Here is a 14,055-nt window from a genome sequence, read left to right as displayed (position 1 = left end):
GGCCTCCCAAAGAGAAGCCAAAAATATCCCTACTCTCCTCGGCAATCGGGATGCTGAAGAAAGCATTCTTCAAGTCAATCACCGAAAACCACGTGGGAGAAGCTGGAATCAAAGTCAGTAAAGCAGTGATATCTGGCACAACAGGAAATTGCGGAACTACAATCTTATTCACCTTGCAAAGATCGATCACAAACCTATACACAGGCGGTTGTGAAGAATCTGTACGTTTCAGAACAGGCAAAACCGGACTATTGCACACATTACCTCTCGTTTCTTCAATCACTCCTTTCTCAATCAGATCATAGATAATCGCTAAAAGTGCCCTTTCACCATCACTAGAGATCCCATATTGGGGAATCTAGCATTCGCTTTCAACGTCACAACATACGGTGGAATCTCCAAAAGACCCACATCATTAGGAACAGTAGCCCAAAGAGAATCAGCAAGAGAAGACAATTCAGCTGGAAGTCTATCTTTAGACAAGTACATCGGAGAGATCACTCTCTTACCTAATGTAAGCTGTACTCCTGAAGGAGAGCAATGTAATGTTGCATACAATCTTTTCAACAAATCCAATCCCAACAAGTTCTCACCACAACCTGTTGTCTGAATAAGGGGTGCTTCGAATTCACAAGGTCCAACAGAAAGAGACAACGGACTAGAAATCGGATTACTAACTGGGGCGCCAGAAAAACCTACTGAAACATTCGTTAAGCCAGACAAAAGTGCGCCAGGGAGTTTAGAGTGCATAATAGAACTCTTCGCAGCACCAGTATCCAACAGAAAAGGCTCTGACACACCTGATGTAATCACTTCAACATAAGGTCCACTCTGATCTACTGGAACTGAAACAACTCCCTCTCTTTGTCTATGGCTGTCCTAGCAATCCTTACCATCCATATTCTCACCTTCGACATAGTAGCCGTCCGCATGGTACTGAGCCGTCCTACCAGACGCACCATTCCGTTGATCAAAACTATTCATAGAATTCTGTGGAGGCAAGGAACGCGCATTCTGAGGAAGCGCACCACGCCCTCTACCTCTAGGAGCTTGCTGAACACTTCGACCTCTCACACCAGAAGCACCATTGGTGCGCTGTAACAGAACCGGACAACTATTTTTAAAATGAGTCTCTTCTTTACAATACGCACACTGATTAGGGCCTACAGGAAAACGCTGCTGAGACGACTCGAACCTTTGCGAGTTTCTCGGATACTGCTGAGGTTGCTGATAATCGCGCTGAGTATTACGAGGCGGATACGCTTGCTGCAAAAGAACCTTCGTCTTTAACTCTTTAGTCTTCTTGTCGGCTCTATCTTTCTCATCCTTATCCCTATTCTCATAGTACTGTGCAGTAGCCAATATCTGCGCTGACGAAGAAACAGCCCAAGAACTCTCAGAATCCTTCAACTTAATGCACAAATCTGGAAGCAAATTATGAACGAACTTATCGACAAACAATCGTCGACCACCTTCCGTACTCATGTCCTGGCCACTATGGTCGATAAACGTCTCTTCAAACCTAGTGAAGAAATCAGACACACTTTCGTCTTTCTTCTGCTTACATGCAGACAATTTGTCCCAGTTTACTCGCATAGCAGGCATCAACGTCTTCATGTAGTTAATAATCCTACCAGGGAGTTCTGCAACTAAAGGCTCAGGTTTAGCACCACCAACTTGTCGGCCATCTGCAGCACCAATATTAGCCCCTGTGTCACCTAACTCTTGCGCATGATCCCTATGACGAATCAATCCCCATAAAGGCTGTGGAACTACATTCCCAAACAACATGTCTATATCGGCCAAATTCATAATACATGAATCTGCAGTCTGTGATAATTCCTTATAGTACCCTGCAGGATTTTTACGTGGATCAGGCAAAGTCTGCTTAAGGGACAAAACTTCAGCTCGCTTCCATGGAACATGTACCCAAACATGCTGAAAATGAGCCGGTACAGCTGCAATACCCGCAACGACATCGCCCTGAACTGCATCTTTCCATACCGGAGGAACCTCTCTCATTGGATATTGTCGCACTATTCTCCGAACCGAAGGATCAGGCTCAAACAACCGTTGAGAAGCAGACTCACTCCTAAATGACAACAACGTCGCAACTGCTCTTTCAACTTCGAAACCCACTATAGTTCCCTTCGCAAACTCTGACTGTACACGGAACAACTCAGACGGGGTCTGTCCCAAATCACCATCTTCCCATTCTTCACGAAGGAAAGTACACATCTTCTCAAAAACATATCTCTGCTTCGGTGCTTCCCATTGACGGAAGACATCCATAACAGACTTTAAATCATATCTTAAAGGAATAGTAACCCATTTACGTGCTAAAGAATCCAGTACTTCCCGCTCATCGGGACCAGGCAGTTGGCTATGCAACTGTGTACGCGCTGAAACTGGGGTCATACCCAATGACCCAAAGAGAGGAGAAAAGAGACCAGTAACAGTATCAGTCATTCTCTGTCGAACAGAAGGAGAAGTTGACATAAGAACAGGAGACAAAGCAGACTGAGAGGAAACCAACGTAGGAACAGTAGCAGACGAAGTAGCAAGTACAGGAGACAAAGTCGTAGGAGTTGGAGACGGAACACGTGGCAAAGTCGGCGGCCCTTGAGAAGGCTGCGCCAAAGGAATAGGAGCCAACTGAAGAGGAGCTGGCGGTTGTACGATAGCAGGAGGCAAAGCAACCGGAGGTTGCACAACTAAATGTTGCGGAGGTGCTGTAGCACTCTGCACATAAGGGGGTGCCGAACTCAACAAATGTGACATCAAAGGATCTTTCTCAAGGTCCTTCTTTGCACCTTGCTGTTTAGGTGGCAAAGCTGGATAACACTTATCAATCGCCATTTTACGTTGTCTGTGAAACTGCTCACTCGCTTGTTCTTCTTCGTTATCTTTAAACTGTATAGCAGCTTGCATTATCGAAATACCTTTCTCTCTTTTATTTCTCTTCGCTAACTTAATTTATTTCTGTTTGGCTTTCTTTCGCCAGAGGCGGAAAGAGTCAAACATCGCCGGCCGGGCTTTCTTCTTGAAGAGTTTAACTTCCAAATTATCTAAAATCTCTGTGTCATAACTACCATATTGGGGCCACTTTAGGACACCATCCTTCCTAGTATATCTAATCCATACTTCATTATACGTGATGGGGCCCACGCCATGTTCTAAATAGAGCTCATAGGTCGTAGTTCCAATCGGAAGCACCGGACACGAGTCCTCCAATCGGGAATCCCTATTACAACCACAACAAAATATCTTTCCAAGTCTGCTAAGACCAGGCATCTTCGCTCACTAGTCTAGCTTCAAACTTCAAGGGAATATCGAATACGATAGCCTCGTGAATACACAAGTCCCTTGGCTTTGGAGCTTGCAAGTCCCAAATCAAAGATCCCAAGGGGATACCCAAAACAAAACAAAGGACTGGGAGACGCTCCACTCATACTTAACTGAAATATCGATGACGTCGCCAGAAGACCCGTCTATTGTCTCGCTCTACAAATCATCAAGCGGCTCCAAGACAGGGCGACAGTCAGGGCAGCAGTCCTTCGTAGCCGTCGGAATGCGGGGAACCTCGCAGCAAAGACTTTCAGACCACGACGACATACAGGGGTCGATGAAGTGGCAGGCCTTCCTCCAGAATTTTCACACGAAGCTCCTCACGATCTTCAGGCTTGGACCGGTACCACTGAAGTCGCCCCACGTTGAGCACCAACTGAAGAACCGGGTTTTAGAACCCAGCGGCGCCAGGGGCACGCCCAATGTCTTCGGGTTCACCTGTCATAGAATACAGAGACACGGGATACTTCTCGGTGACGTCAAGGATCAAATTTATTGGCTGCAACCAGGAACAGAGGTCTACGAAGCACAACACGGGTGGTTCGTCAGAGACTGTACAATTTAGTAGAGCGAGCCATCGGCTTTTATGCTAAAAATCACATTCCTGACTAGCATCAATTACTTACGAACTGTCCAATCACACAGTGACATTTCAAAAGATATCGCATAACGACAAGCCCACTTTCAGTTGTCCAGCCCACCATAAATGACAAGGCAAAATCCAACATTCTAGCTCGGACAGGCCAGACAAACCCATGATAAAAGGACCTCAACCCACACCATAAATAGGCCATAAAAGAAGGAACAGAAACAGATGAGAAGCAAGATCGAAGGGTGTGTACGTGTACCATAAACTCAGCAATGTCCTGCTCTTTGATCTCTATCTGACCAGCTGCCTAACAAGGAACTGGCTCAACAAGGTCAGCTTCGGGCAATGGAGTCAGTTCGTTCAGGTCACACAGAAGTCAGCTAAAGGTGTACATGCCCCAAAGACTCGTTCGGCCGTAATCATCTGCCTATGTGAGGGCAACCACAAAATGGCTGCCGTACACAAAATGGAACCCGTAGGTTCGAACGAAATCCCTGAATACACAGTGTATCCATCAATCGATTACCACGAAAACACTCGTACATACCGCACTCGTCATTTGCGGTCCGCTGGTAAAATCGTCTTGATACGACGACCTTTATTGAACGAGTTCAGAATCACGGAACCTCAAGACGCTGAATAAAAAAAAGAAAAATCGGAGCTAAAAATAATGAATTCAAGGGTGATTGCTGTCATGGAATAGTGTTTTTATTGTTAGTGTGTTTATTGTCGGGTGACTTTAATTATGGAATGTTGTGGCTGTAGCTGCTGTTATGGTACACTAACTTCACTGTGTTATTGTGTTGATGTCGATGAACTTTAGTAGGCTGTGCATGGCTGTCAAATGGCAACAGATGAGATTGCAACATCTGACAATTTTAACTGTGGTCGGTTTGTGCTGAAAAACGGTGTTGTCTTATTGTCTATGTGACATTGCTGAAGCTTCTCAACCACACTGTGTTCAGTGTTCAACAGGACAGATGTACACCTGTTGCTGTTGTGGGTGCCTCTGCCACACCTGCTCTGTTGTGATCCCTATTTAGGGTTCCATCCCTGCATCACCTACCCATCCCTTCTTCCTCAGTACCCCACCTCTACCCCACCCCACACCTTTTTAAGTTCCTGCATTTGCTCATGAATTATACTGGGGTATAACATTTCCACAATACCACTTTTAAAATCCACCAGCCGCCACTGTTCATCAGTAGGAACCTCTATCACTAAACACTTCTACTGTCAGTGCCCCTCTCTGCTGTCACTGGCCCCTTTCCAGACAGTATCCACTTCCCCCCATAAGTGTCCACATCTCCACTCAGTGTCCACCATTCCTGTCACTTCCACAGCCCCTACATGACTGCCTACCTCCTTTGTCAATGCCCACGTCATCTCAGTGCCCACCTTGCCACCACCACTCAGCTCTTCAAAACTGCCCAAATCTCTTGTCAATGCCCTTCTTTTCTGCCAATATCATCATGTCACCGTGGCTTCTGTAAAAGTTCACTTATTCTCTTGTGCCCTCTCCAGTGCCCTTCCTCTCTCCTGTCAATCATTGTTCGTAAACACTTCCTCTTTCCTGTCCCCTTCCATTGCCCACCTCTCCACCCCTGCCCTTCTCACCTCCCACTCTTAGTGCTGTCAACCACTCCTGTCACCATAGGCGCTGGAAGTAGGGGTATAGGGGGTGCTGCAGCACCCACATAAATAGTCATCAGAATTCAGAAGGTGAATGAGCAATTTTGATGCCTTTACATTTTGTGTTTATTGTGTCACATTTGCTGTGCATTCCGAGACAAAGGTCAAATGTCAGGGTATGTCTTCAGACAAACTTCTGCGAAATGGTAAACTGGTGTTTACTTTTACTTCTCTGGCTGCAAAGTGAGAGGATGTTGCAAACGAGACCTAGGTGATAATCTTGCTGAGGCACAGAAAGTGAAAGGAGCAGTAGGATGTCAGTCTTTTTCTGAAATACCATTTCAATACCGGTCAATGAACTCTGCACATATTTCAAAATATATCAGCATTTAGGAACGAACAAATGAGCCACATTTTTTTTGTCATTCTGAGGTTTGAGATTTTAATACGATTAAAACCAATCGAGACTATTTACTTGGTGATGCGCAAGAGATACATATTCACTGAACTACGATTTTCACCCATCATCGTTTGCGCGCAGCACAGTTTTACCAGTAAAATGGCATGTCAATTCAATTTTAGTGGCCATTTCCTTTGAAAGGGGCAGTACCCACCGTACCACACGAGTGCTCCAAAATGCACCACCGGCTACATACCCTAACCATACCACTCACCCACTGACTGGGCATCACACATTTGCTACACTTGTTTTTTGTGTGACTAGGATTTGTCACAATTCTTTTGACTTCAGTGTCATAGTATTAATGACCACCCCCATTCTGAAGATCGTTCCAGCACTTCGGGCTCACTTCCTCTTCCTATTGCAGCCCTGTCTCCAATCACTACCCAAGGTTGCTAGTGCTGGGCAGAAGTGGCTTAGTAAGTAACTAACTGTTCCCAGCACTATCAGCCTTTACTTAATAAACTCCGCATATTTTGATTGTGGACAGCTTTCCTACAACTCATCTGTATCCAACCTCTCCTCAACCCAGCATCTGGACCCAGCTCTTCATAGCAGCCGCCACACAGCAGGAAGAAAAGTTTCAACAGAACAAGAACAAGAGCCATAAAAAAATCCCTGAAGGCAGGTTACCCATACAATGATGGTGACACTCTTATCGCTGTCATTTGTTGACGTTACCTTATTTTGGGTCTTTTTTGGCAGACAGTCACGCTTTTCAAATCCACCTTAAGTAATTAAAAAAACACACAAAAAACCATTTTCTTTGTTGTGGGACCTGCTTTCTTCCCGATCGCCCCTCACGGTTAAGCCTGGAAGGCACCACCTTTCTTATAGCATCAAGACACACAAGAGGATCGGTCATTTTGAAGACCACGAACCTAGGGAGAACATGCAACAATAATGTTAAACTGTAATGTTACCATCAACTCCATCCATCAGCACAGTTAATACAGTACGCGAAAGTCTTCTTCTTCTGCTGGTAAATGCCTCCACCTTCTGGATTATTGTGATATTGCACTCATATGGAAGAAGAAACAGCAACATTATTCCCGGTACATTTTTTTTTTAATTCAACAAGTTTTTATTGTTTTAACATACACATAAAACATACACATAAAATATAAAACATACAGTCATCGTGGAAATCTCGTTCGTTACAGGGTTTCCAGCCAAGGATCGCTGGTTTTTGTAGCGCCACTTTACAGATTGTTTGCGCTAGGCTGAACCCCTTATCCAATTTCCCCCTTAGAGTGTAGGGCGGAGGCGTGAAAAGGAAAGAAGGAAAAAGAAAAAAAGAAAGGAGGAGAAAAATACAAGAAGTTTGCTATTCTTGCTACTGACTCGGCCCTTGGTTGGGGTTATGCTGTGCTCAGGCTGGTTGCTTTGTGTTGGTATAGTTTAGGGGGTGTCATATGCGTCCAACAGTAGAAAAATGTAAAATAACCCTTACTGGCACCATCCCCTTTCCCGTGCACTTTTTGAAAGTTCTGCAATTGGGCTGAGCGAAGGAACCACTGAAGAGTAGCACCCCGTTTGGACAAATATTGTCAACATACCAAACAATCGCCCTTAAAGTAATTCGAGTAATTTCTTTAAACTCGAATGTATCCTTATAGTAATTATTTTTCTTTTTCATTACGAGCACATGGAATTTGGCTTGAGGTTTTAAAAACACTATAGTTAATTTTGGGTAGCTGTGATCGTTGAAGATGATTTCATGTTGCAATCCAAGGGTTTTGATGACATCATAAACTACGAAGCCAAAGCTGGGTGTATGTTGCATCTGCCTTTACACGAGGCGGGTCATGATTCCCATGTTCTCGAAAAAAAACATAAGGAGCCATAAGGAGGCAAGGGGAGCGACTTCTGATCACTGGCTCAGGTGGAGAGTCCCGAAGGGGCCCCCAATGACAAAAATATCTTTAAAAAAGTATATTTTGCCATATTCTAACCGTCTACCATGCAGAATCGTTTGCTGACCAGCAGTGAAGGACCTGAAAGATCATTTATGACATTTGTAATTCCATCTGTTATATCAAGGTGAGGTCAAGGGCATTTCATTTGGTATGCTAGTTATTGCTTTCATGGCTGATGTGTGTTATGGATTGCAGAGGTAACCAAACTTGTCAATTTCAGTGTTTTTTTGGCATCTATGAAAACAAAGATTAAATGGATGTTATAGCTAGGTACAGTAATATCTTACTTTACATTTTAAAAAAACATAGAAATTCCTTTAAACAACCAGACTTTAAAGTGATTTTATAGTTCGATATGGTGATAAGATCTTGCCAGAGGTAAAAACAAAACCAGAAATTCACTGAAGAAAGAAAAAGGTTAAAGCAATGTTATAGTTAGCTGTTGGAATGTGATAATTACATTTAAAAGCCAAAAACACTGACATTCACCAGATAAAGTTGTGTGAACTAACTATAATTTGCGCCTCGTTATGCACTACTTGTGACCTCACTTTTTTCTTTACTCATGAGAAGGTAAATAACATCTTTGAATGAATGCATAATAGGTTAATACTGAATATCATCAAATATTGTCATCAAAGGGTTTTGGTGACATAAGCCATGAGGCCGAAGGCCAGGAGTTTGTATATGTCTACATAACACTGGGATAGGACTATATTATACATGGTACCCCTTACATTTTTTTTTATATTATTTGTTCATTTTGGGACAGTTAGCTTGAAAAATCTGTTTTCTTCAAAATGCAGTTAAAAAAGACCACAGAATGTTTAGTCTTTCTTAACTTTTCCTGAAAAAAGCATTAATAAAGCAGTGGTCAGTACTGAGAATCAGTTGATTTATGCAGCCTTGTGACTGGAACTTCTTCCATGTAATTATAAATGTGTTGTACTCGCCACATTGACTCATTTGCCTCCCAATTTGCAAAATTTACAGACTTTGCCCAATTTTTGTTTGTCTCAAATGGATGAGCTTAATTCTGACAGAAACTCTATTGCATAATTAAAAATTTTGCTGCATAATTTAGATAATCTTGTCACATAATGTTGTCCTCTATGCCACACCACATTAACCTATTGGCGCTGACTATGTCAAAAATATGCAGGACTGTTATTATGATGATAATGTATTTCGAATTTCACAGCCAAACATGAAATATTTCATGTGTATTTTGTGCAATAAAAGCCTTTAGAAATCCACAGACCGGGTAGAGTCTATGAATATATGTGTGTGTATATATATATATATATATATATATATATATATATATATATATATATATATCTCAAAACAATACCCTTTCAGGCATAGAGTGACGCATACATTATGCAAAAAAGAAGTAGAGAACGCTGGGTAGTTCTCAAGTTTATGTGGAAAGCAGCTCGTGTATAGAGCACTCAACACCAGTGACATTCTAGATCTGCTCACCTCAAATGTCTGTTTCACTATCAAAGTCTTTAAGCATAGGATAAGCGCAGTGCCATCCACGCCGAGGTAGAAAGGCACAAAGTATTTTTCCATTTGTACAGCAAAGTCTTTAAGCATAGAACTGGCACAGTGCTGTCCATGTTGAGCTGTACAATGACAGAAGCCATTTACCACTCCAGGCACAGTTTTCGAGCTTTGAATTGGTAATATACCTACCAAGCCAACCTGCAATAAGTAAAAGTAACCCCTGACACTGTGTTTCGCTCTACTTAGAGCTCTTCAGACAGGTATAGCTTTGTCCAGACACAAGGGAGCACACAGTATAAGTCAAGGGGTTGTTTTTACTCATTTCAGGTTGACTTGGCTGGTATTTTACCAATTCAAAGTTCTAATACTATGCATGGAGTGGTAAATGGCTTTTGTCATTTTACAGTTCGGCATGGACAGCACTGTGCTAGTCCTATGCTTAAAGACTCTTTCATCCAGCGCCATACACTTCTTGCATTTTTAGCTCACTTTTGCATGTTCTTTATCATTCCTCCTTTCTCACTGTTCCATCATTCTCTTGCTTCTTCTTTCCCCCATTCTGCCTTTCTCTCTTTTGCCTGGGTTATAGTCTAATGAATGAAAAATAAGCATCGGTCCCCAAACAAGAGTAACAGTGGCCCTACCTGCAAGCACCGTATCACATTAACCACTGCAAATAAATGATCTCTGTTCCCAATTTATCGTTGTACCTAGGGGCACATAGCCCTTTTTGACAGCTGTACTCTGATTTTTCCGGGTAGACATGTCAGACTAATTGAATGTACAACTCTGGAAACCTTCTCAGTGAAGATACAATCAAAGGCAATACATCCTTTGAACCAGATCTATAGTTTGTGCCATATTGAAGAACACTTACAACAGGCTCACATATGGTTTGTTCTTTCAGGGGTTTGCCCTCCAGTTACCTACACCTGTGATGGTATGCCCCTTACCTGTTACTTGTTGTGCCCACAGATCGAGTGCCCCTTACCTGATTGCTCTCCAGATATCTTTTCCCCTTTCTTGAGTTGTAACCAGGTGCCTTACTGTCAGATATTCTGTTCTTTACATTATTGTACCTCCATATGTAATGGCCCTCATGTTGTTTGCCCTTTCACATGGTTCGTTTGAGAGTTGATGCCACCGGTACACTGTGCATCGTAAATAGTTTGTGCCCTGTGCATCGTTCTGTGCAACATCATCCAGTTGCATAATGTTTTCACCCAGCAAACAGCAGATTAACATTACACATAGTGTCTTTTTCAGCATTAGAGTCCTAAAGACACTTATCTTCGCTCTTCTAGGGCCTTGCAGTTCTGCGGAGCAGGGGGCCCTCCCCACGTGAAGCTGCTGGTAGAGTGGGAACCAAAGAACAAAGAAAGGTAAGTGTGCAGATGAAGGCTGAGGTAGTTTTACTGCATCTCTAGCTTGGAACAGTGCACAACCTTCGGGTACCTCAAGTGCTTGTGCTGTTCATGCTCCAGTCCCATTAGGTAAGTCTTTTTATTGAATTTACTATTCACCAACACATACATTTAACACATGAAGCCCGAGCCATGAGGGCCACTGTGTAGGTATCGAACAATGTAGAGAAAATATACAGGGGCTCATTTATGAGAAGTGGTGCATCGCAGCATGAAAGCAGAGATGCAACACATCTCAGTGCGCTCTCCTTGTAAGACCAATGATGCATCATATTACAGTATGACACATCATGTCGCAAGGAATGACAGATAGGTCAGTATTACTGATGTATCTGTTGGCGCAAAAGTGGCACATTGCTGGAGTTGTGTCGGAAGATTAACACAACTCCAACAATGGGCCTGCATCACCCTTCGGCCTACCATAAGGCAGTCATAAGGTTTTGACGCATTGGCGTTCTAGAATTGGCGCAGCGAAATCTCAGATTTCACTGCACCACTCCTACAACCCTTTCTTGTGGGGGAACGCCCACCCTCCATACATTATACCTGGCGCAGGTAAAATGTAGCGCTGGGCTTTACGAAGAGACACATCTGCCTAGATCAGTCACTTTTTAAATATGGCACATTATTTACGCCGCCGCTGCTTCACTAAAAGTGACATAATAGTGGCGGAAAAGTGATGCAGGCCTTCATGAAGGCCCACAGAGCCATACACAACAGCAAAGGTGACAGCCATCACTGTCCCCAAATCATGAGCACGTAGAATGGTAGAGATAACAAGAGTCTCAGGGAGTTTGCATCAAGTTCTCGGTCAACATCCCACATATGGAGTTGAATTTCTGGGACACTCCCCGCGCCTTACAGTCCAGTTTTTCAAGCGCTGCGCAAGAGTACATTCCTCAAACCTACTTGTATATGGACGGAGGTTGCACACCCCTCCAATGTCTAGCAAGATCCCTTGTGGCCATCATATAAGCCATCGTGAGAAAGATGCAGATTGTTCTAGAGTCACCCAGAGTCTATGACCCCCAGCAGGGCAATTTTGGAGGCAAAAGGCCAAAGAGAAGCCCACCACCCGCCCTATGTGTCTGTTGATCACCAACCAGGACACCTGAGCCCTTGGACAAGTCCATTTAGTGTGATAAAGGGAACCTGGGTTGGATGCATATCATAAACACTCTGTCAAGATGCCTTCAAGAACAATCTGTGAGTCTCCTTTTCAAACACATACCAGGTTATGTGGAGCTCACACAAGAACCAGAGGAGGTCTGTGAGTGTTTGAAGCAATAGCCCAGAAGAGGAAATGAATTAATTGAGGTGCATGTTTAAAAAAAAGATGGAATGTTGCAGAGTAGCAGTGGTGGCTACTATTTAAAGGTGGCAGGGGCAGGCCGAAGGAGGGATAGGGAGGAATGATTTTTTTTAACAATTACTTACCTATGTGCCACCACCGCCGCCTCTCGGTCTTCTGTGCAAGCAGCTCACTTCTAAGAAGCACTCAGGCTTCCAGGCACCCCATACCCAATCACAAGAGTGTAATGCAGCATTGTGATAGTTCTGAGCACTGTCGTTCGGCGCTCACATGGGGACAGGAAGTCTGGGCATGTACTCCACCCAGGCTATAATTCAGCCTGGGTGAAGAAAATGCAAAGTGTGCATGACAGTTTGGCAGGCCAGAGACGGCCTGCCAAACCATCATGCGCACTAAAGAGAGTGCGAACCACTCCTCCTCCAGGTTCCATGTGAGTGCTTCGCCCCTACCCAGCAGAGCGACTACAGAAAAGTAAAATGATAATAACAATGAGTAATCATTTTATTTTCTCCATTTTGACCTGCTCAGTGGGGCGATGCTCCTCTGCTAAGGCGGAGGAGCCGCTCTTGCAGAGTAGGACTTTTTTTTAGATGAGGAAGCTTGGCTTGGAGAAGGTGGTGTATTCTAAGGGAGTAGACATGGTCTGGGGAGAAGTTGTGGAGTGAGAGTAAAGGGGTTTGTCTAGGGAGAGAGGTGCGCCCCCAAAAAGTGTGCGTGGCCTCAGAGAGGAGACCTAGTGGCAGGGAGAAACAAAGGTCTATGACGGTGTTGACTTATGGCATTTTTGTGATCTAGTGAGAAAGAAAAAGCTTGCTGAACATGGAGGTTCTTTGACAATCGGTGACACATTCTGTTCCCCTTTCCTTGCACAGGTTGTTTGGAAATATCCAGGAAGAGGTGGTTCAGGATGCCGACAGCGTCCGGGGTCAGCAGCAAGTGCATCAGCAGCAGCAGCACAGCTGCACCCTGGATGAGTGCTTCCAGCTCTACACCAAGGAGGAGCAGGTAGGGAGTAACACTGACTTCAGCAGCACAAGACGATTCGATATACAAAGCTCCATGCAACACCATATACTCAAGATTGGCGTAGTGGCCATTGCCAAAGCTGAGCTAGCAGCCACGGTCAAAGCTCAAGGCAGAGCCCACTTTCACTCCCCTTCGCCTGGTGCAGCGGCATTGCAGCCATAATGAATAGTGTGCGATGCGAGTGATGCTGATTCGTAGAAGCACTAAAATACTGCTATAACTACTCCGAATGAGGCTTTGTAGCAGAATGAGGAACAAATAGTTGGTAGGGGTATAAAGTGGGACTCTAATTGTAGCCGCCTAAGTTTGCGTGACAGGAGAAGTTGTAAATAAAGGAGATGCTGCCTCTTTCGACCCACTGACAAAGTGAATAAGGGTCTTCTGTGTGTGTCATTCTGCCTCTTTAGGACATCATAAAGGAAGGCAAATCAGCATGATTGAAATTAAAACCTGCACCCATTTTAGGCAACATTGAGGATCAGTCACAATGACCTAGATGGAACCATGTGCAGTTTTTACAACTGTTTTCTGGCTAGTTATCATTCTGTCAATTTAAGGGCCTTGAAGCTTGAGTGCCACCATGTAAAAGAATTTCCCCGAGTAAAGGAAGCATACATGCAGAAAAATCCAAGCTTTTATTCAAATTCGGAACTATAGACGGAGAACTGGTGTCAATAGATATATCAATGTATGTAAAACGAGACCCCCTGCAAAGGTGAAGAGTTCCTGAGGCAGGGAAAAGAACAACTATAATGTAACCCTCGGGCAACCGTTCTATATACTAGCTAACACAATATTTGATAATGAACAGAGCTCAACACATAAGTACAAAA

The 14,055-nt window shown here is 43.8% G+C and overlaps 1 protein-coding gene across 1 annotated transcript in view; it reads left to right on the top strand.

The window, feature by feature from the left end:
* The window catches only part of USP43 (ubiquitin specific peptidase 43), a 929,425-nt gene that overhangs the window by 880,928 nt on the left and 34,442 nt on the right, over positions 1–14,055 (top strand). The window contains 2 exon segments of the mRNA XM_086930623.1: positions 10,765–10,842; positions 13,069–13,201. Of these exon segments, the coding sequence (XP_086786749.1) occupies positions 10,765–10,842; positions 13,069–13,201 (211 nt within the window).

Source organism: Lissotriton vulgaris, chromosome 7 (genome assembly GCF_964263255.1).
Source record: "Lissotriton vulgaris chromosome 7, aLisVul1.2, whole genome shotgun sequence".
NCBI classification, from domain to species: domain Eukaryota; kingdom Metazoa; phylum Chordata; class Amphibia; order Caudata; family Salamandridae; genus Lissotriton; species Lissotriton vulgaris.
The sequence above is the reverse complement of the archived record's forward strand: the minus strand, read 5'-3'. Positions and strand labels throughout refer to the sequence as shown.